Below are 22,748 nucleotides of genomic sequence, written 5' to 3' on the forward strand. Positions count from 1 at the left end.
CAGAACTTAGTAGTCAGAATATTGTTTTACAGCGTATGAATGAATGAGCACCAAGAAGAGAAAATCTGAACTTTTCTTTTACTATGTATTTTCACGGCCGTATTGAAAACTATTCATGTAACTTTTCCTTGTCTTAAACATTATACGATTTCTTTTGAGCTCGTATACATGTTGCATAGTTCCTAGAAAAAAAAAAAAAAAAAAAGTGTTGACAGTGGGATTTGAACCCACGCCCTTTCGGACCAGCGCCTTAAGCTGGCGCCTTAGACCAACTCGGCCATATCAACACGCTTGTCCAATTTTGGTTCTAATACTTACAAAACGATAGAATTACATGCAACGGAAAATATCCAGACCACCACATTTTATACACCTCATACAAAGATGACCTACAAAAGCCAAAATTACTTGCATAATCTTTGCCAGATTTACCTCCCATCACCAGCAATGGAGAGACCATTTGCAGCAGTGAAATGCGGTAGAAAAAATGGGATAAAACCAAAAAATCTGAGCTTGGGGCTCGAGATGCAAATTATGAATTCTGTGACATAGGATATAAAAATTCACGGCGGCGCCACATATACCCAAGCCCGTGAGAAAACAGGGAAGTCTGTTTTGTGAAATCAATCCACTAGTTTTTTTTTTACTCGGTCAACAAAAATAGAATAAAAAAGCGAAACTGTACAGGGACTAGGCTATATTAGCGCTAAGTCAAAAGGCTGTACGCCAATAAAACCTATTTAAAACGAAAATAAACCTCTCCAGACCATTCAACAGAATGAATAAAACCTGGCTTACCCTCATAAAATTCATAATTTTCCTCAGCCAACAAACAAGCTTGTTTGGCCGAGGCATCAGCTGAAAAATTAGCCTCTCTGTAGCTATGAACATAACTAATATTGTTGTAAAAAATCTTCGCCATTCTCCACTTCTGCATTAGCTGCCACGGCAACTCTCCTTTTTGGAGAGCAAAAATGCAACTCATCGAATCCGATCTGACGCATAGATTTTTGACATTCCATCTTTGAGCAACAACTGCACCATAGATAACCGCACAAACTTCAGCATAGAAGTTGGTCTGCCAGCCCAGTCCAATGCACAAAACTCCCAAAACTGCCGAGTTAGAATCACGAAAAACTACACCAGAACCAGCTTGGCCCGGGTTGCCAAGTGATGCACCATCACAACAGATCATAAGCTCACCTGGATTAGGCGGCGTCCAAGTAACTTCAATTGGAACAGAGTGTTTGCAAGATCTATGCTTCACTCTAAAGAAATTCAAAATTCGCAAATCATCTAAGGCATTATACATGTGGCCCTTCATTCTAATTGAATTATCATGAATTACCTGATGAACCCGTCCCTTAAATTCAAGCCATCGAACTCGCATGTTCTCATAATAGCCTTATTTGTCCGTAACTAGTTGTGTGACAAATAATGGGGGACAATTTTGATGGATGAGAAGCATTTTCGATAAATTCATGATAAGTTTGATAATTGTTCCTCGTTAAATTTTGTAGATACTATAGAATTTTAGCTCCCAACATTGTATACAAAAATTGTTGAGAAATACTTTACCATCACATCTGGCTCAATATCTAAGAAGTCAGATCGAAAGGAGGTTGCCCAATGGTGTTTTTTGGGTTCTGTTACTGGATCAGATTTGATTCCACTGACTCGAAATTTACGACTCGATGGTTAAATTCTATGTTGGAGGCATTGTATCCCCTGTTTCAAATGGATGCCAGCCAGGAGCTATGGTTACGTCAAATCTGACTCAAATTAAAAAAATAAACGGTCTAATATCGGTCTCATGCCGAATCAAGAGCCAAATTTGATCTTGGCCACGTTAAAAGTGTGCGAGAAAGAAATATGACGACACTTTGTTGTTGGAATTTTATTAAAGACAAGAATAATTAATTGTACGAGCGTGACTTTTCCCTGCCACCGCATACCTATATACAATAAATAAATCCCACCCACACCACCATGCCCACCTTATCTGTTTGTCAGGCCCGGAGCCTACCATACAATTTATGGTGTAGCTGTGCCAAAGAAACCTATTTAAGCAAGGCCTGTGCACACAACTGCATCAGTATCAAATTCCATTCACTACATTCCGAGAACAATTCAGTCATAAAATGGCCAAGTTTTTATCTACTTTGGTTGCCAATGCTGCATTTCTCCTGCTTTGGATTGTTCTTGTCTCTGCTTCTACGGAACAACAAAAGATCGACGACGTTGCCGCTATCTCACCTTCCTGTAAGTATCACCTGAAGTGATTTTGTTATTTTTCTAAAACATAACTAATCCGGGCTGTCGTCTGAATATTTTGTGTTTATTATGCAGTAGAGCAGGTCGCATCTCCTCAGGATACCAACATATGCGGCCCGAACGACGTATATAATAGTGAGATATGGCGTCCAACGCAGGATTGCAATATCTGTACATTCTACTGTGCAGGTGTATGTTCAGGGATGGGTACTAAACAGGTTAAAAAAGCCTGCACGCCTCGTAGACGATACGGTGAGGCGCCTTCGGTGTTTTGTCAATGTTGTTGTGCGAAACCCCGGTCTCCTCCACCTCCACCACCGTCTCCCCCTCCTCCGACTCCTTCAGGTGGTGAGTGTCAAGACGGGGACACAGAGTCGGAAACTACGCTCATCACCTCGAACTGCGCCGATTGTACAAATTGGTGCAAAGAAGAATGTGCAGATTTAGGTGCTGTTGTGGTTAATGACAAGTGCGCAATAGGTGAATCCAAGTTTGTTAGGCGTTGCAAGTGTTGCTGCCGTGCAAGCTCTTGTCCTACCCTTGGTTGTCCTGCAGACGTCACATGGACGGTACCGGGTGTATTGCCTCCTTGCAAATACAAGCTAATATCGTCATTCTCTTCGTTGCCATCATCAGGATTATCAATGTAACATGCTGAAAACTCGTAGATTGATTCAACTAAATAAAAAGCTGCTGCCCCCATGAATCAACGTTTGATTGATCCAGATTGGCACTGGCTTATTGTACCATTGCAATTGCAATTTGAGTTTTTAATGAGAATGTTTTTCTTTTGTCAACTGTTAATCAAGATGTTAAGTCCAGGCAGCTACCTTCCTCGTCGCTAGAGCTTCTGCTTCTTCTGCGATGGTTGCTGTGAAGAATCCAGAACTAGCTTTGCTAGCTTGTCGGACACCCTATCACCTTTCCTATTGATGTGATTAAAACCCGAAACAGTAGAATTTGTTGTTGATGCTAACATGATCTATGTCTTTTTAATTGCACTGAGTTTCCCTCGAGCATAATAGATAAGTCTGTTGCAGTCTGATCCTATCCAAGTGAACTACAAATATAGATGTAACGTCACTCAGCTGCTTTCCTCATCGCTATAGCTGCTGCTTTTTCTGCACTGGTTGCTGTCGAGAACCAGAACAGAGCTGTACCTGAAGAATTACGTTAATCCTACAAAAGTTAATCCAACAATCATTTTACATGAAAGAGAGCTCATCCACTGCACAACAAACAATCAATAACACAAAAAATAATAAAATTAATCCAAACAGATAAAGCTTAGCAACAGATAACCAAAACCAATTAACAACAATTCATGCCTACATCCTTAATCGATGTTTTTGAGTAATGACAGATAACCTTACCACCACAAGAAGAAATGAATCCAATCAGGAAATCAAGAAATCAAAGAGCACTATTATACCTTAGCGTGTAGGTCTTTGCAGATGATCGGATACCTTGCAGCTGCAAGAACAACAAAAAAAAAATCAGGAAACCTAAAGAGAATAAAACCCCTAAAAACCAAAATAAAATCAACATCCACTTCATCCTTGCTTGATCTTCAGAGAAAATATCATAATGCTGGTCTTCATTGTCTGACGGTTCCTTCTTCCAACACCACCGGAATCATCCCACGGAAACTAGGGATGGCCATTTGCCCTACCCAAACTCATCCCCGTGGATACCCGCTTTTATTGGGTAAGGTTTTATCCGTAACGGGATTGGGATTGGGTATGGGTAATACCCGAAATTAGTGAAGCGGGGATGGGATTTTAAGTCCCCGCCCCATACCAGCCCCGTACGTTCCCATTTTAGGATTTTATATTTTTATTAATTATTTATATTATATTTAAATTAAGATATTATATTATATTATATTATATTATAAAAGAAAAGGTAAAAGTATAAGATATCATTAATTATTTATATTATATTTAAAATAAAAAATTATATTATATTATAAAAGAAAAGGTAAAAGTATAAGATCTCATTAATTATTTATATTATATTTAAATTAAAAAATTATATTATATTATATTATAAAAGAAAAGGTAAAAGTATAATATATCATTAATAGACTTCAACGGTAGCTTCCGAATCAGCTTTTAGTACCGCAGGTAGATTTGTGAGTGTCCAACGTAATAACTTCATCCAAAAACGTTGGAAGCTTTGATGTGCGTTCAAGACTGGCTATGGGATATGCTGAATGGTAATGAAATTTTCTTTTTATTGAAATGTTTTTTTTTACATTTAATACATCATTATGGTTATATGATACTTTCTTATTTTGGCTAGGTGGATCAAAATTCGATGGTGAAACATTTTGGGAAGAAACTGAAGCAGACGATGAGGTGATCAACATGGAGGAAGATACTTGATAAGAAATAATTAAGAACTAAAATGAGTGATGCTCGTTTATAGACCAGTTTGTTTTTCTTTGCTTGTTTTACGATGAATTTATGAGTTTGAAATTTAAATTATTATTATTATTATTATTGGTTGAACTTAGGTATTGATTATTAAATTAACTCATCATATTTGAGCTTAATGTTATGGGTAACCCGTAAAAAACACGCCCCGTACGGGTATTTCCCATACCCGCCCCGTCCCAGATCAAGCGGGTATTTCCCATATTACATCTGTAACAAATAATGTTTGATCTATCCTTCTTTTCTTTCCCTTGGTTTCGATCATTCTGACTTGTTGTTCTATCTTGTGAGTTAAACCTTCCTCCCCTTCCTCGACCTCTGTTTGCTCTACCACCTCTTCCACGACCTCTTCCTCTTGTCGCAGAGTTTTGTTGGTAAGAGTTTGTGTACAAGAGTTCTCCTTGAGTTTCTCCATTGTTTTCTTCATCAAGGATTCTCTCTTCATATGCTTTCAGTCTTCCAATTATATCTTCATAGCTAGTCTTCTTTAAATCTAAGACTTGTTAGAGAGAAGCTATGATATGAATATACTTGGATCTTGGTAAACTATTGAGAAACTTCTTTACCAGTTTATCTTCATCAATGGATTGTCCAAGTGACGCAGCTTTTGAGGCTATCTCTGATAGCTTTCCATCAAAGCTATTAATAGTATCAGTGTCTTTCATCTTCACTCTTTCAAATTCAGACATTAAGGTTTGCAAACGGGCTTCTTTAACTCGATCAGCTCCGAGATTTCGTGCCTTTATTGCATCCCAAATTTTCTTTGAAGTTTCCTGTTCACCAACTTGTAGAACAAGACATTCTGGTATTGCTTGAAAGAGTAATCCAATGGCAACATTGTTTTTGTCTGGGTCCAATGTACCAGGATCAATTGTTTCCCAAACTTTGTAGATTTTCATCAGTACCTTCATTCTCATGGCCCATACTGTGTAGTTTGTGGCGTTGAGGATTGGAACTTGTATTGATGGTGGCGTGAACTGTTTTGCACCCACAATGGTGGTGCTCTCGTCTCCCATGGCTCGGTGTAGACAAGCTCTGATACCAATTAATGGCAACTGCAAGATCAATCTTAGCTTATATAAAGACAACTCTCTTTATTGATGTTTAGAAAATCTCTCAAAACTAAACACAAGCTCTAATCTTGCTCATATGATCAACCACAACTTTGGTGATCATATATATATATAACTATGAATTCCTTTTCCTAGTCCTATTACCTTATTACATGTCTTTCATTTTCTTAGAACTAGATGACTTCTAATTCCCTTATGATTACATCAATTGCCTTTTCTTATCCTAACCAACTTGTTAGAGATTATCGTAGGCTTAATGTTGAAGTTTAACCAACAATTCTCCTCCTCTTCTATAATAGAGGATGGTTTGTCTTTGTAACTTTTTATGTTTGCGTCTGTTTTTGCATTTCCCTTTCTGGACCTGCAATGGATATCTGAAAACTTTGATGTCCCTCCAAGTAGGTTGCCGAAATTATGAATAAAATCCAAAATAAAATTTCGAATATGTATATCGGAAAAATATTATGAGCTATTTAACCAATGATCATTGGCTTGTACCATACGTTAAACAACCCAAAAATAATTTGAAAATATTATCTTCACGAATACGGATATTAAAACTATGACGGACCGGAAAATTACGCCTGCTGCGCCAGATGCGTATGCCGTAGTTCCACAACGCGCCACTCTTATGTGTATAACAACGGGTAAACCTTGTCAGTCTTATCGACATTTGAATTCTTTTGGAGAGAGATGGTGGACTGTGGATAAGTGCTCGAATGGAATTGATAATATAATGTTTAAAAATAGTTATCGTCAAAGTACCGAGAAGAATTCAGATGAAGAGGGGTCTAATGCAAATGGTAAGTCATTGAATCATATTTTTTTTTTGAGGTTTAGCAGTGTCAATGTAATTTTGGAGGTGGTAATAGAGACTAGAAATGCAGAAGATGACGCACGAAAATGTTGTGTTTATTTTTCTTTTTCTGGTTTTCGGATTTTTTGTGTGGGTGAAATACTTGTAAATGGCTGATAAATTTTTCCTTAATGTTTCAGGTTTTTATGTTTTAGTTTATAAACATGTAACTGGATATGAAATGATAGTTTTGCCGTTAAACTTAATGAACAGAAAGGTTGTAACTTTTTGAAATACAATCAGATGAAGTCAATTTATTTATAAAACGAGCATAATCATATAAAATGCAAGACTAAACTGTATTGAAAACAAATGCATACCGAAAACAAGTCACTTTAGTGTATCTTAGTAGTTGCCCGATAATACTCTGGGTTTGCATAAGGTTCAGTACCGGGTCTAAGCTACCCAATTCTGAATATAGTAGATGTGAGCCAGAATCTCCTTGCGGATTTAATTCCTATGAGCACAGGAGATTGTCCTTCCGGACCTTCCCTTATAAAACTAGATTTGAGCAGAAACCGTTTCTCGGGATCCCTACCAAGTTCGATCAGTGGCCTTACAAGTTTACTTCTTCTTATGGATCTTAATTATAAGAGATAGTTTTCATCCACCAGGGGTCCCACAGCATTTATCTCTGCCGGGATATCTCAGCCCGACATATTCAGGATTATTGATTTTTATTAACTGAAATGTTAGTAGAAATTACACTCGCACATGGGTATACAGAAATTTTTAACTGTTGCAATTGTGAAAACTTGAATCGTAGAAAATGAAATATTCATAGCGATGGATGGTCTGCATGTGTCCATAAAAGTTAGCATCCCTAGGTAGCAGTAGCACTAGGCATCACGTATTGGTATTTGGTATGCGTTCCTAGAAAAAGTTCGAATTTTGAAATTTTAACAATGGCGGGAAAATATATCATGGAGAACGTGAAATAATACTATATCTCTCTAATTAGAAAGAGAATCTGAGTTCTAAATCTCAAAGAGAAACCAGATCTTATTTCTTCTTCTTTATCATACCAAGTGCAAATTAAAACCTGGGATCTGCTATCTGCTCTTAACAAATCGACTTTCTTCTTCTCATCATTGAAACCCTCTGTGCAAGGGTCCAAACCAGAACACAAGAAGACATTCTCTAATTCTCTGTGAGTTTTTGTTTTTGGCCATGTCGACTTCGATTCTTCTTGGATCATCATCAACTTCTTCTCTAAACCCAAGGAAACAAATACAACTTTTCTCAAGTCTGATGATATGATAGAAAGCTAACATAAGCTTCTTGTCAATAGGTGAGTTCATAGGATTCTTTATTAACAACAACTGATGCTTACTAGGGGTGGTCATGCTCCAGCAATGATTTGGATTTGAGAATGCTGATGATCGAGTATCCTTCCCATTTTATTCAGCTCTGGTATGTGTTAATTAGAACAACCTCTATAAGGTATCTTTACTTCTATTTTATTTCACTGTGGAACCTTTTTCTAACAAACTTATACTAATAATAGTATTGATTGCTTTCAAGTGAAGGGCCCATTCGAACTGGATCACGACTATTGCTCACCATTGCTGCTCACCATTGCCGCTCACCATTGCTGCTCACTCTTGTGTGGTGAAGGTGTTTGGCGAAATGGGGTTTGGTGAAATGGGGTTTGGCGAAATGATGTTTGGTGAAAGGGTGTGTGGTGGATGGTGCTGAACGAATTTTCTTAACATAATCTCTGAATTGTAAGATCATTTCGTGCCTTTTCAATTGTAGTACTTTAGTACTGGGTTGTTGAACCTCATTCTGCTGTTGTTTGGTGATTTAGTGGAACAGATTATTGATCTGCACATTACATGAGCGTTGAAGGAAGTTTTATATTTCTAGAGCACCTAAATCAGATGGTTGTTATTTTTACAATATACCAGGTGGTAATAATAAAAGATTCTCTGTCTTAAGTTTTAACTTTCTTAGAATCATCATGATTCAGTGGTTCTTTGTTGTGCATGCCTTTTATATTATGATCAAACACTGACTACAAATGGCCAAATGTGAACTGCAGAATGATAGCAATTTGGATTAATTTGAGAGCTGCTTGTATTACCCGGGATAAAATTAATGTATTGGCTGCTGGGAGTTCTGTTGCTGGGTAAGTACTTCAGGAATGGAATTTATTTCATCAGTCTGCAAAATAGGTTTCTCAAGTTTTTGGTTGTTACTTGTAGGAGCTGCTCTAAACGTCCATGAAGGTCCTCAAATCAAATGATTTGTTTTGGATTTAGAGGTATCTTTAGTTCAAAAGGACATGGAACCTGACTACTAGTAAATTAGCGAGTAGTGCACAATCTCATCAACACCACTATCAAACAGCAACTAAATCATACTTCTCTCCTTCCGTCAAACAAATCCTCCTTCCTGGATCCCACATTCCTACTCACTCACTTCTTCAGCTTATTAATTAACAAACAGACAAGATGTGAAGAACAAACAAACGCCTGCAGGCAGCTTCATCAATTATTTCTTCTTGTTTTTCACTTCTCAAACTAACTGTTTCATCATCAACACCAGCTAATAGAGAGAAACATCACCTAATTGTTTCATTGTCAAATATTTGAGTGTGGGATTTGATTTATTTCACTCCATGAGGTAATAACAGTTTCTATCCCTGCTATTTAGTTTTGATTTTGATAAGATTAATTCTGGGTTCCAATTGTAAATCTTCAACAAGAACTGAATAAACCATGACTGAATGAAACTAGTAGTCCAATCTATTTTCAGTCTACTTTGTTTGACTACCCAAGACCCATCTAATGTTTTTACAAAAAACTCAATTTAAGCTTGTATCTTTGTTTGGTTATTCATCTTTCTTTCCTTACAGATGTTTTCTTGTTATCTACTTTTCCTTTAGTTTTATACCTATCTTGTTTGACTACTGTGCTGGTGAAATTTCATAGAAATGCATTTTGATTCATAAATGGGGGTTTCTAGTTGTTCCTTACTTCCAATACAAAGATTCCAATTTTGGTTGTTTACTCCATTTCCCTTTGCCTTCTTTTGCAGATTTCATTCTATCTTGAATACATAAGCTAGAGAGACCGAGTTAGAGAGAGGAAGAAACAGAAACATGGAGATGGTGGTTGGGCAAGCCCAAAGCAAGAAGAGGAAGAAGTATAACGAAGATCTGGTGATGGCCATGGAAAACCAACTCAATCAAGATTCGTTAGAGAAAGTACTTCCATGGCTACGCACATCAACTTTCTACCGTTGACGTTCAGTGTGCAAGAGATGGAATTCAGTTGCAGAATATGCATCTTTCAGGCTTGCTTGTCAACAAGTTCTCTTTACGGATCCTTGGTTTTTCATGGTTGATTCTCACCTTGATCTTGTATCCGATACTTGACAAAATAATTGGAAACATCTTAACAATAAGCGCCGAAGGCATCATCGAGTACTCCGACAACAATCAAAAACTTACTCATAGCTGCAGAAGCAGCAATGATTTAATACCTGTGGCTCATCACCGTGAGTGGTTTCCGGTTTACAGCTTCTGGCCATTTCTAGTCCAACCCGGTCAGTGGTGCCTCCTGAGAGCTTCCTGCATTGCCTTCAATGTTGCAGCATCAAAACATTCATGCAATTGCTATGCATTCATCTTCAGAACCCTCTTCCAGACAAATACTTGTCTCTGGTGAGCTACCAGACCTCTCAGTCAGAGTGTAGGAATCAGGGAAAGACTACTGGGAATAAGTTAAAGAGTCAGAAAGCAACAGAGGGAGGAGTGTCAGTGTTACTCAGTTGAGCAGAGAAGAGTAGTGCAATCTCATCTAATCACCAAACAGCAGCAACTTCATATTTCTCTCTCATTCTCACTCTCCATCGTCAAATTAAGCCTCCTTGGATTATTAATTTACAAACAAGCACCTGCAGGCAGCAGCAACACTTTCCTCAATTGTATCTTCTTGTTTTTCACCTCTCAAACTCAGGACTTGGGTAACGAGCATGTATGTCGAGATTTCTTATGTTATTGTGTTATGATAGGTGTGACGACGAGGGATTAGAGACTGCCTTAGCTACCTAGTAATGTGGACGGCTTTCTTCTTCTTGTTTAATTAAGTTATCTTGTCTTCCTCTATAATCAGCAATGATACACGTACAGCAGCTATGTACCGTGATCTACACACCAAAATGATCCAACGGTTCTTAGGAAATCCCTGGGGAGATTTGCAGGGGGTGGGGTTGTTGGTGGGGCCCACCACCTTTTTTTATCTCGTCACGGTGATGAGCTGGGGTAACCAAACATTTTCGCTCTACAATCAGCAATGATACATGTACAACAGCTATGTACCGTGATCTACACAGCAAAGTGATCCAACGGCTCTTAGGAAATCTCTGGGAAGATTTGCAAGGGGTGGGGGGCCCACCACCTTCTTTTAATCTCTTTTCTGCGTAAAATAAATAAAATAACTTTTTCATGTATTACGTTGGTGTTTCCTGCATCGGGAGTAATATCGGACAGCTACGGACGAAAACCGTATCCATATTTTTCCTATTGCACTCCTGACTTCACTAAAGTTTGTGTAATGCTACAACGTCCATTTCCAGTATAAGCATCTACACCCGGAAAACAACACGCTAAAAGAAGTTCTCAGCCCAGCTTTTTGTGATTTTTCAATGCAATCACAACAATAGCTACAGCGACTAGCCGATCGAAACGGCAGTAGAACTGTAGGAGAGGATACTAAGGGACTGTCAGCAGTAGACTGCCTTAGCAATGGTCACCGCACTATAGGATGCAAGTAGGTGAGGATAATATACGGGACCGTCTGCAGCATGCGTTATATCATGATGATCACACCAAGTTGCTCACCACCACCACCACCAACTGTACCCCTATAAATACATGTATCGCAAAACATAAGAGAAGCACAATAACAATGGCTAATATCTCTTCCTTTTCTTCTTTCTCCTTTCTGATCGTTCTTTCTGTTCTTCTTGTTGCAGCTAATAATGTGCCTGTATCTCATGGGCAAACCGTTGCTGCTCTATCCATCACTGACCTCGTTGCCGAAATACGGAAATTGGATATGGCCATTGATGCAGTATTAATTATTACGACTGATGCCGTTAGTCAATCAAGATCTGTCGCACTTGTGCAGATAACTGCATCCAATCTCCTAACAGATGCGAGTAATATACTAATCATACCACCTGGTGCCATTAATCCAATCCTTCGGAGTGCGGTTGACATACTCAATCAGGCAGAGGAGAATTTATGTAACTTGCTTCGATTGTTAGACCGTATTATTCTTCTTATTGGAATAGACCCAGCTGTGATTCAGCAGTTAAATGCCTGCCGCGGCACCTAACCTCATAATCGGATATCTATCTATCTATCTTAATGGCTAAAGATTAAGGGACCATCAAGTTTTCTTATGTTATTGTGTTGTGATCAATATGACAAGGTCGATGAATTAGAGACTGCCTTAGCTACATAGTAACGTGCAAGGCTTTCTTTTTTCTTCTTACTTGTCTAATTAAGTTATCCTCCTCTATAATAGAGGATGGTCTGTCTTTGTAACTTTTTTTATGTTTGTGTCTGTTTTTGTATTTCCCTTTCTGTGTTTGTCACCGTTAAAAAGAACAAAAATAGATAAAATAACTTGTTCTTGTATTAGATTTGTGTTTCATCATTGTGAAGCAGTTGTTAGGGATTTAGTCCGGGCACTTTTAGTATGGCAGCAGCACTACTGATTCTTTTTATTGTCAAACTATTGCACTCCACTCAAGTTTATGCAGGGACGGACCAGACATTTTTACTGGGGCTAACAGTAGCAAGCAAGTGAAAAAAAAAATGGAAGAAATGAAGAAAATCAGTAGACATAGCCTTAAAGGTTACGTGAGCTAAAACTCAGGTTAGCCTTCTCATAAGTCCGCTCTGATCTTTTTTTAGTGTACAACATCCATTTTCGGTTTAAGAATCTACACCCCGAGAAATACATGCTAAAGATATTTCAAAAAAAATTTCAACCCAACTTCTTGTTCTTTGTCTATGAGTGAATTTTTGCACGACATGTCTTTTATGGACAGATTTATGGTACTGGGATGATCATGGATGATGCCTAACATCATAAGTTGTTCATTACTTGGTAGTAAGGACCATTCTATGACTAAGAGAGACAGACAGTATGTGCTGCTATTAGTTCTTAAAAGAAAACAAGGGAAATAAATGCGGTATATACCTCTTCGGTTGTAAAAAATCCGGTTAAGTCCAAACTAGAACAATTGTCCTACGGCACTCTTCAGTGCTGTAGCCATCAATCTAGCAACACATATCGTAAAGTGTTTGTCACATTCTAATGCAGACATAGGAAATTATATTTGACCTCGAACATCCTTCACGTACGTACAAAATTATATATATATATATATTAAAAGTGAAATCCTTGGATGGTTAATACATGTTCATGTTCAATATGTTTTTGTTCTTCCCAGTCACGTTCTTCTTCTTCTTCTTGTCCTAAAGATTCTTCTTACTAGTGTAGTTTGCGTTCGGCAACAAAAATAGATCTTCTTCCCTTTTCTCCAATAGTAGTTATCCCAATCAACATGTTCCTTATTCACGTTGTTTGTTGCGATGGGATTGTTTAATCACGGAAGTGGTTTAGGGTAAATAGAATGATTGGGTTTAACCACGAAATTGGTTTACGGTTAATTATGGTTATCACTAAATATGGAGTTACACTAAATGAGGGCAGATTAGTAAAAATCAGTTTTTTTGTTAGGGGGAAAGACAATTTCTACTCCTTCCCCTTATCGACCGAAAGTCAAAAAATATACCATAGTCAAAGTATTTTAGCTTTCCCTCTAAATAAATCAGCTTTCCCTATAACGAAAATCTTTGATATCCTTCCCAATATGTTGCCGAAATTATGGTAAAATCCGAAATAAGATTTCCAATACGTATATCCGAAAAATATTCTGAGCTATTTAACCGACGGTTATTGGCTTGTACCATCGGTTAAACAGCCTAAAATTCATCTTAGAATATTATCTTCACTAATACGGATATGAAAACTATTGCGGACCGGAAAATCACGCCTGCGTGGCCCAGACACGTATGTTGAAGCTCCACGATGCGCCACTCGTATGGGTATACCAATGAGTAAGCCTTATCAACATTCAAATTTTTCTGGAGAGAGATGGTGGACTTTGGATAAGTGCTCGAATTGAAACGATGATATAATGTTTAAAAATGGTTAAGAAATAGTTATCATCAAAGTATTGAGAAGAATTCAAATGAAGAGAGGTCTAATGCAAATGGTAAGTCACTGAATCACGCTTTTGTTTTTTTGGTTTGGATGTGTCAATGGAATTGTGGAGGTGGTAATGGATACTGGAAATGCAGGAGATGATCGATGCGGGGGAATGCTGTGTTTATTTTTCTTTTTCTTTTTGGTTTTTGGATTTTTTGTGTGTAAGATGGTGAAATACTTGTGAATGGCTGATCAATTTTGCCTTCATGTTTTGTGTTTTTGTGTTTTAGTTTATGAACATGTAACTGGATATGAAATGATAGTGTTACTGTTAAATGTTGCTGAACACTGAATGAACAGAAATGTTGTCACTTTTTGAAATGCAATATAATGAAGTCAATTTATTTATAAAATGAGCACAATCATATAAAATGCAAGACTAAACTGCATTGAAAACAAATGCATACTGAAAACAAGTCACCTTAGTGTTTTTTAATAGTTTCCTTGCAATACTCTGGGTTTGCATAAGGCACATCATGTTTGAAATTGCATCTTTGATTATCTATCCAGTCTAATTCACTTGACGGAGAGGCATGTACAAATTAATCTACAATCTGGTGAAGGGAAAAAATTACGAACATCTATATATGTTTGATCTTTATATCTTTTGTCAAATACATAACCAACAAAAATTGGATTGCGTTGGTTGCGTCATATTCGACTTGCACATAATTGACACAAACACTACTTGGTGGAGGCTTATGCACACCTAATTATATTCTACAATCTGATAATGAATACAAATCGCAAAGATTCCTGAAATTATCTTGATTCCTAAGATGCTGCTTTTCAAAATAGAATACAAGCTTTATTCACTAATGCTGACATCCTACTACCAAATACTATATCTGAGTCTAAGATCATCTGCCAACCGACACATAAAACTACTTGGTGGAGGCATAAAGCATGTGATTGAGATATTCATAATCACCAAAACATTCTCGAAACAGGATACAATTCACAACAACATACAAATAAACCTAAAATCTATAGCCACATATGGATCTAAAAGATACAGATGTTCATAATCGCCGTCATAAATTGCACCATTCAAAATCAGTAGTATGTAACCTCCAATTTGTAAAATTATTAAACCCCCGAATGAATGAATGAATGGGAAATATCTTTGATGAAGATGACCCAGATTTTCATTTACAAAATTATGAATCAGTATTAATAGTTCTATGAGAGATCGATTAAACTTAAATCTAAGTTTAAGTTGATGCTTCACAAAAGAATTGATTGATTCATTGTTGTTGAGGAATTTTTCCGCAGCTGAATCTCCAAATCTCTGAAGCTCAGGCAATGAAGATGAAGTGATAAATCGAAAGAGTTATGTCTCAGGCGTTGTTCCGGTCTTATTATCTTTTTTCTCTTCTGATCTAATTTTCATCCTATTAATGGATTTTTGCGGTTCATTAGTACATCTGAAAAATTGGCCGACTTCGATTTTGTGCACACTCTCTGATGAGTGTACAATTGACATGTTAATATCCACCGTTGATTTAATTTTGGGTGTTATGTAACAAGGGTGTAAATTCTAAATATGGAGGGCAATTGACCCCTTTGTTAACCAACTAAGCAATCAAATAATTATGTCAAATATATACACTGTGCTAATTTTATTTTGCTTGACCGATTTTTTTTTTGACATTTCATCATTTTAGAACTCTGGTATGGATATATCGGTTAATCGAAGATTGGGACCCATTAGCAGTATCTGAGCATTTTTGAAGTATCTGACTTTGATGGATTCCTAACGGAGAAAAAGAATTACAACCTAATATGTGTTATGGGGGGAACATGTGCATTATGCCTTAGCAAGACCCAATATGAAAGAGTATGCTTCGTAGCACCATCGCAGAAAAAAATGCCTTCCGGATTCTTTTCTTCTGTTTTCCCTCGCCCTTCTTACATTTGTTCTAGATCCGGATTCCTTAAGAAAATACTCTCTCTGTCCCAAATTAGATGAGCTAGTTGTGGTTTACACAATTCTTAAGGCAAGGAGGAAAGGAAGTATGTTTAAGTGTTTTTAACAATTATACCCTTACAAATGATAACTAGTAAATCTTAGAAATGATTTATCTCTTAAATGATACCACCGTTTTCCGTAAACTTTATACCGTTGAACAGCATTTTAAAACACCTACATAACGAATATAAACATGACTATCAAATTATACATATTTCCTATAATAATAATAATCAATTAAAATGGTGGTTTTAAAAATATACTCTTGATTAGTAAGATAACTCATATATTTATGGACAAACTTTAATAGCTCTGTTAAAGTCTGCGGACATCGAACTCAAAACCAATTGGCAATGAGTGGAGAGGCCCTAAGATATTATAAACTACAGGATCTTAGATAACCCAACAATGTAGGACTAATAATCTCAACACTCCCTCTCACGTGTATCCTCGTTGGGTCTAACACGTGGACAAATAACTCGGGTACACTCGTTGGGTCTAACACGTGGACAAATAAATCGGGTGACGGGAGTAAAGGTGCGGTCAATCAACTGATTCGACACAAATAACCTGCTCGGATACCATGTTAAAGTCCGCGGGCATCCAACTCAAAACCAATTGGCAATGAGTGGAGATACCCTAAGATATTATAAACTGCAGGATCTCAACAAGCACATCTAATTTGGGATGGAGAGAGTAAATAAAAACTCAGGTACTAAACGAGTTATAAGAAATAATTTCACCTTTAGGAAATGAGATAATTGAATTTTGTAAAATTGCAGCCATGCTGGTGGCTCACACTGACTTTGATGGACGATGGAAGCATGGGGAGACCCACATTTTTTCCTTAAACAATCAGTGGTATATATCCTTATAGCCGAGAGAGGCCGCATAATAATAGAACAGACCCTCTGCAGGAAGATTACAAACAAGGGAAGGATCTAATGACATGGTTATAATGACATAATATTGATATTTTAGTGCCATTTTCTCTACCAAGCCCAATCGGTAATGAATTTAAAGCTAATTTTTTGATGACATGTTCTTCTTATAAGTCTCTACACTCCCGCCAAAAATTAGAGCATTTAGAGATGTATAAGACCATCATCTACCATTTTGAATATCAAGCGTTAAAGATTAACGATTGAAATAAAAATTTGTGGATGGTGAAGTTTCGTATTTCAGAATACTTTCATTTTTGGTAGAAATGTAGAGATTTATAAGAGGAACATGTCGCCAAAATCTTATCTTCAAATTCATTACCAGTTGGGTTTGGTAGAAAAAATGACGCTAAAAATATCAAAATTATGTCATTATAACCATGTCAATAAAAACTACCCCTACAAACAAATATCTTCTCACAAATGAATAATTATTATTTAGAAAGAAAAGATAGAGTGCAACTACAAATACAAAATGAATAAAGGTCTGGCAGGCACATAAAAAGATATGATGAAGGCAATCAACCAAGACAGTTTACTTACTATTCCCCGCAATTCAGGTCCGTCATTACTTGTCCTAAGCCATATTTTAATTATTATAGAGAAGACAATGGGGTGCACTTGCATCTAAACCATCTTTTACTTGTCCTACCAGAGGTTTAAAATTAAACAGCACCAAAGAGTGGACGGCCCAGTAGGAATTAAGTTTTACTCCCAAATTACCTGGGCTTTGGATACTCTAGTCCTACCTCTCAAGCCCGGTACCTTCTAGTCCAAATTTTTAAGCGCGTGTACCGTTTAGTCCAAATTAGAACGGGTTAGACCAAATTTCAACCGATTCAGAAAATACGACTTTTTCTCATTACCTTCATTACCCTTTCTATCTTCTGTATTCATTTTCCAGATCGAGAATTTTTGAAAGATCCGAAAGAGAGACAAATGCGATTCAGTGTTGTTCTTTAGCAAAGATTCGTTCCTCAGGTTAGCATTTGAGCTTTTAGATTTATGTTTATTTGATTGGTTTCTTCTTCTTCGATTTTCTAGGTTGGATCCGTTTCTCAATTTTATTTTCAGTGATTTTTTCTCTTTCCTTAAATTGCTTATTTGTGTGATTAATTAACACGGAGACTTGTCGTATTGCTGATAAACTTGCTTCATGTTCTGTAAATAGTGTAATAATGTTTCCCTAATCCCATGTCTTTCTGGTTGACAGAAACTGTTCCATGTAGGATTAGAATGTAGTCCACCAAATAAACACCGAATTGTGTATATACTTTTTATTTTTTTTCTTTCTTAATTTTGAATATATTTGTGTTTCATTGATGTTGTGTACTTTAAGTAATGTACGGTTGTTTTGATGATGGGAAATTTCGGGTGTACATTTTGCATTTAGGGTGCTTGAAGACTAAATGAGATGTTGTTTCTTTGTGTTTGATTGATTTCATGAGCTTGGTGGGTAAGAGATTTAATTTTCATTTTGCCTTTAAAAATACTGGAATCCGGTGGAAATTTTAGAACAAAATTTGATAAAATGGAGTGGCGCTTGTGATTTATGCGGTTTAGTTAAATGCATATTTCTTTGTTAAATTGGAAATTTGGGGTTTACAAAACTAGTCAAGAGGTCTTATTAGTAGTTTCAATTGCTTCAGAGAGAGAGAGCATCCATTATAGTTTGTTTTTTAAACGAGATAGGTTCCCTTGAGCTGCCAAGAATGTTCATGCATTATTTCTCATTATTAGGCCAAATGCAGCAAGATTACTTTTTTAATTACAAAATGTGTCTTGATTACTTTATATGCCAATTAATGGCGGTTTAGTCCAATTTGCATCAGTGAGAACACCTGGAATTCTAGGTGTGTGATTGTTAATTAACGCACGAGTATAAGGGTTCAATTATCTTCATATGCTTTTGCTTGTAGCATGAGACTGAAATTCATGTTTGTTTATAATTAATTCCCATGCGAGTGCAGCTTTAGCGTGCATCGAGTTAATGAAAAAATGGCAGATCTTTGAAGCCAGTCCCCCATGTCTTTTTGGTGGTTCCATGACGAATTAGTATGAAGGCATTTGTGAGTCCTAACTAGATTTGTGCTATTTTTTCATCGTGCTTAGTGTAGTGAGTGCAAGACTGTTCTATATCAATGTCCTTAGTTTTTGAGAGCATGTGGTTCTCGGGTGTATGTACTTTTGCTACCTGATTGGAGCAACAATGCTAATACTCTTTTAACTTGTCAGATGAATTTAGAAGTGTTCGCTTACCTGTTTATGGCTAGGTTAATAGGTCAAATATTTTTTTCCTTGAAATCAGATTTGAGTTTGCATATTTTGTTTTTCAACATTTGTCATTTTAAACACTTGCTTTACTAATTTGTGCATTTTTTTTTTTGAATTATTAATGTGTACATATTTAGAGAAACTTACCAAATGTTAGAAAGACCACTGGTCCAAGTTCTTATCTCAATATACAGATACTTTAAACACTTTCTTTACTAGTTTGTGCACATTTTGTTTTTGAATTATCAATGTGTACATATATGTACACATGTTGATTATGTAGGTGTACAACATGTGAAGTCTAAGAAATTAGGGACAACACTAATGTGAACGTTATGTTATTTAGATGTACATAGTTGTCCACGTGTTGATAATTTAGGTGTGCATAGTTGTATTTGTGCAAAAATTACAAACCAAAAATTAGGGAAAGCACTAATGTGTACAGGTTTTGGATTTTTTTTAGGTATGTACATAGTTGTAAACCATTGTCGTATCTCAATAATATATGGTTTGTTTTGTGTGTATGGATGTTAGATTTTTGTAGGTGTGTATATAATTGTACATCATTTTGCTTTCTCAAAAGTATAAAAAAAACTAATTCTTAATAAAATCTTAAATTGTTATTTTTCGACATCATGGGATGATTTTAATAGCATGCTTGCTATGTGTTTAGGTACTTTTCGAGGGAGCTTAAGAAAGTGGAGAAGAACAGTGGAGAAGTTTCAGATATTAATGAGGTAGCTTTCAAAAATATTCCTAAATGAGCAAAATACTCATTGTTTGCTCGTGCTTCACTTTTTTTTTTATCTTGTTTTAAGCCCAAGTTATTTTCATAATAATTATAGTTATATTGAAAAGAAATGGACTATCTTTCTGCCATTGTGTGTCCTCAGATAGTGAGCTCACAGATCTATGCAGTTTTGAAGCAAGATTGCACTAATATTACTGCTGCTCTCACTTATGATATTCCATAGTGGGACAACATAAACATCAGGAGAGTTTGTGTAAGTGATATGGTGCCATTTTACGTTGGTTTTTCTGATAGTCGGGGGCATCTGATGATGTTTGTTCTACGGTTTGTTGATTTCTTTATGTTTGGTTGAATCATTTAGGACTGAAACCATACGTTGTCACAGTCGAGGTTCTTTTTACTTTTTTAAGAATTTGAATAGTTCTTACATGATTTTATTTGCAAGTGTGATGTTGAAGATTTTAATCTGGGTAACAATTATTGTAGATAGGGATTGGTAAAGAGAAAGGTGCAGAAATTACTCAAGATGTGCAACGAACGAAATGGAAAATTATTGATCTATGTGAGTTTATCTTCTTCTTCTTCTTTTTCTTCTTTTCTTATTTTCTGTAACTACGGGTACGAAGTTGCCCACATGTGAGAAAACGACACATAGTTGGTTATGGAGATTCCTGAAAGTGTTTTCGCTCACATTATTTTGTGGATACTCAAATGGTTGTCGTGTTGTTGGTGAGAGAAACTTGGGTCACAGGGTTATACACATGTTGATTCTTAATGTGTATATACTTATACACATGTTGATTCCTAATGTGTACATAGTTGTACACCTGTTGATTATTAGTGTGTACATAATTGTAAAATGTAGATTGTTGAAGTATACATAGTTGTGCCGATGTTGATTATTTCATACCCTGATGCACCTTTGGCATCCGTTTTTTTTTCTTCGTTTTATGCATCAAATTTAGGGACTCACAAGCTCAAAATGGTAGAGTGCCCAAGTCTATCACAAGGTTTATGGAGGTTGATGGTTCAAATCCATCTGAGTTTTCATGTTATGTGGTGCATTTGTGTAAATCCGATGAAATAGATTAGTGTGTAGGGGAATATGGTTGTTTGTTCCATGATTTGTATAGGTGTACATATATGTACACCAGTGTATCTTCCATGAAATATAGGTCGATGTGGGTATGTGGGTATGAATGGTCGACTTTATATGTGAGTGTTTTGTAGGGTATAAATATTGGTGCATCTGTGTAATTCCAATGAAATAAATTTGTGTGTGGTTATGAATAATCAATTTTATGCATGTATTTGTACACCCATGAAAAAAAGGTTAGGTGTGGCCATGAATGATCGTTTTTATCTATGTTTTGCAGGGATGTAAATATTGATGCACTAGGGTATTTTCCCATGAAAAAATAAATTTGTGTGTGGTTATGAATAAATAGTTGCATGCATGTTTTGCAGGGGTGTACAAATTGGTGTACCAGTGTAATTTCCATCATGAAAATTAAATTTTTTTAAAATGCAAATTATATAGTCATATGGGTACTCTTTTTGTAGCTATCGGAAAGAGCTTCCCGGATATATAAAGTTTGTGAATTTTGGACGAGCGGTTTGAAAGATAAATCGTTTTTAAATTATTTTTATACTATTGAAAATTAGTGATGTCATCATAAGTCACGGTGGACTAAAATGAAAACATTTGGATTAAATTGCAAATATGAAGGGTTATTAATGTACTTTCCACATTTCAAATAAACAAAGGACTAATTTGTACCTAGTTGAATGGGTGTGGACTAAATTATATATTAGGATGAGGTTTTGGACTAAACCGTATTTTTCCCAAAATAAATTACCTAAAATAGATCGAGAGAGCCCGGGTTGGCCTCCGTGCCATGGCACAACATTATTGCATGTCCGGATTGGGGTAATGTTCGAATTAATTAGGGTAAAATTTAAACACATCCAAATTAGTGCGCAAAGGGGTGTCTAAAAGGTGTTAAAAGACCAAATTGCCCATAATATTAATGCAATAAAACAACTATAATGACTAACACCTATTCAAACAGTTTTCCAAAATTTTCTTCAAAACTTTAATTATACATGATGAGATTGAAAAAAGAACGAAAAATGGGTCATTTGTCAAAATATTTTTAAAACATGGTTCTAATGGACGAGTAAAAATTAGTATGGGTGAAATGGACACCAAAAAAATAGCAAGAATGAAACTGGATTCATCCTAGCTTAAACTTAAAAAAGAGCGAGGATGAAACTGGATGCATCCTGATGTAAATTAAAAATAAGAAAAGTATTTAAAAATGGGTAGGATGAAACTGTTTACATCCTGGCTATTTTTACATTCTCGTCCATTTAAACAATATCAAATTTTACATATCTTTTTCACCCAGGAATTGTTGGTTTTGGTCTTTTTAACCAATTTTTCGAAAAAAAGAAAGAAATGAAGAATCAAAACAAAAAAAAGATCGAGAAAAAACTAAAAATTTAGAACATAAGGGTTTTGAGATTGGATACAAAATCATACCCAACATGAAATCATGTATGATTTCAAAATCCTATGAAAAGTCGTCAGGGTATCTCTTCGTCGACCTTGCCGACTAGTATTAGCCGTTATCTTTGTAGGTTGAGTGTCGCGACGACTTTTCATCTCTGGACGACTAGTGTTGTAGTAATCAAGGTCGTCATGTTTTGAAAACTTAAACCTTGCCGAACTTCCATAAAACGTTTTCTCTGTGTATATTTTTGCTATTAGTCGGCATGGTTGTTTTGTCTATAACTGTGACGACCCTGTTAATAAGATTTTTAGTCGTTGGTGTTCGGAATTCTCGACCTTGGCAACTATACACCACACCA

At 36.3% G+C, this 22,748-nt stretch overlaps 1 protein-coding gene, 1 long non-coding RNA gene and 1 other non-coding gene across 3 annotated transcripts; 2 read left to right on the forward strand and 1 right to left on the reverse strand.

Annotated features, from left to right (window-relative positions):
* Positions 1–206: 206 nt before the first annotated feature.
* Positions 207–287, reverse strand: TRNAL-AAG. The gene has a single exon. It is a non-coding gene; the product is annotated as a tRNA-Leu (tRNA).
* A 1,818-nt stretch (positions 288–2,105) lies between these two features.
* Positions 2,106–3,075, forward strand: LOC113344280. The gene is made up of 2 exons (XM_026588283.1): positions 2,106–2,262; positions 2,350–3,075. The coding sequence occupies exons 1-2, from the start codon at positions 2,142–2,144 to the stop codon at positions 2,922–2,924; spliced, it is 696 nt and encodes a 231-aa protein (XP_026444068.1). The 5' UTR covers positions 2,106–2,141; the 3' UTR covers positions 2,925–3,075.
* Positions 3,076–7,752: 4,677 nt separating this feature from the next.
* On the forward strand, positions 7,753–10,736 carry LOC113344343. The gene is made up of 7 exons (XR_003357772.1): positions 7,753–7,932; positions 7,978–8,054; positions 8,171–8,368; positions 8,452–8,551; positions 8,686–8,772; positions 8,849–9,269; positions 9,684–10,736. It is a non-coding gene; the product is annotated as an uncharacterized LOC113344343 (long non-coding RNA).
* Positions 10,737–22,748: the final 12,012 nt, after the last annotated feature.

Source organism: Papaver somniferum, unplaced genomic scaffold, assembly GCF_003573695.1.
Source record: "Papaver somniferum cultivar HN1 unplaced genomic scaffold, ASM357369v1 unplaced-scaffold_76, whole genome shotgun sequence".
Classification (NCBI taxonomy): Eukaryota; Viridiplantae; Streptophyta; class Magnoliopsida; order Ranunculales; family Papaveraceae; genus Papaver; species Papaver somniferum.

Coding starts and splice junctions, on each gene's coding strand:
- LOC113344280 (XM_026588283.1), top strand. CDS start 2,142: ATGGCCAAGTTTTTATCTACTTTGGTTGCCAATGCTGCATTTCTCCTG. Junction 2,263..2,349: donor TGCCGCTATCTCACCTTCCT/GTAAGTATCACC, acceptor TTTATTATGCAG/TAGAGCAGGTCGCATCTCCT.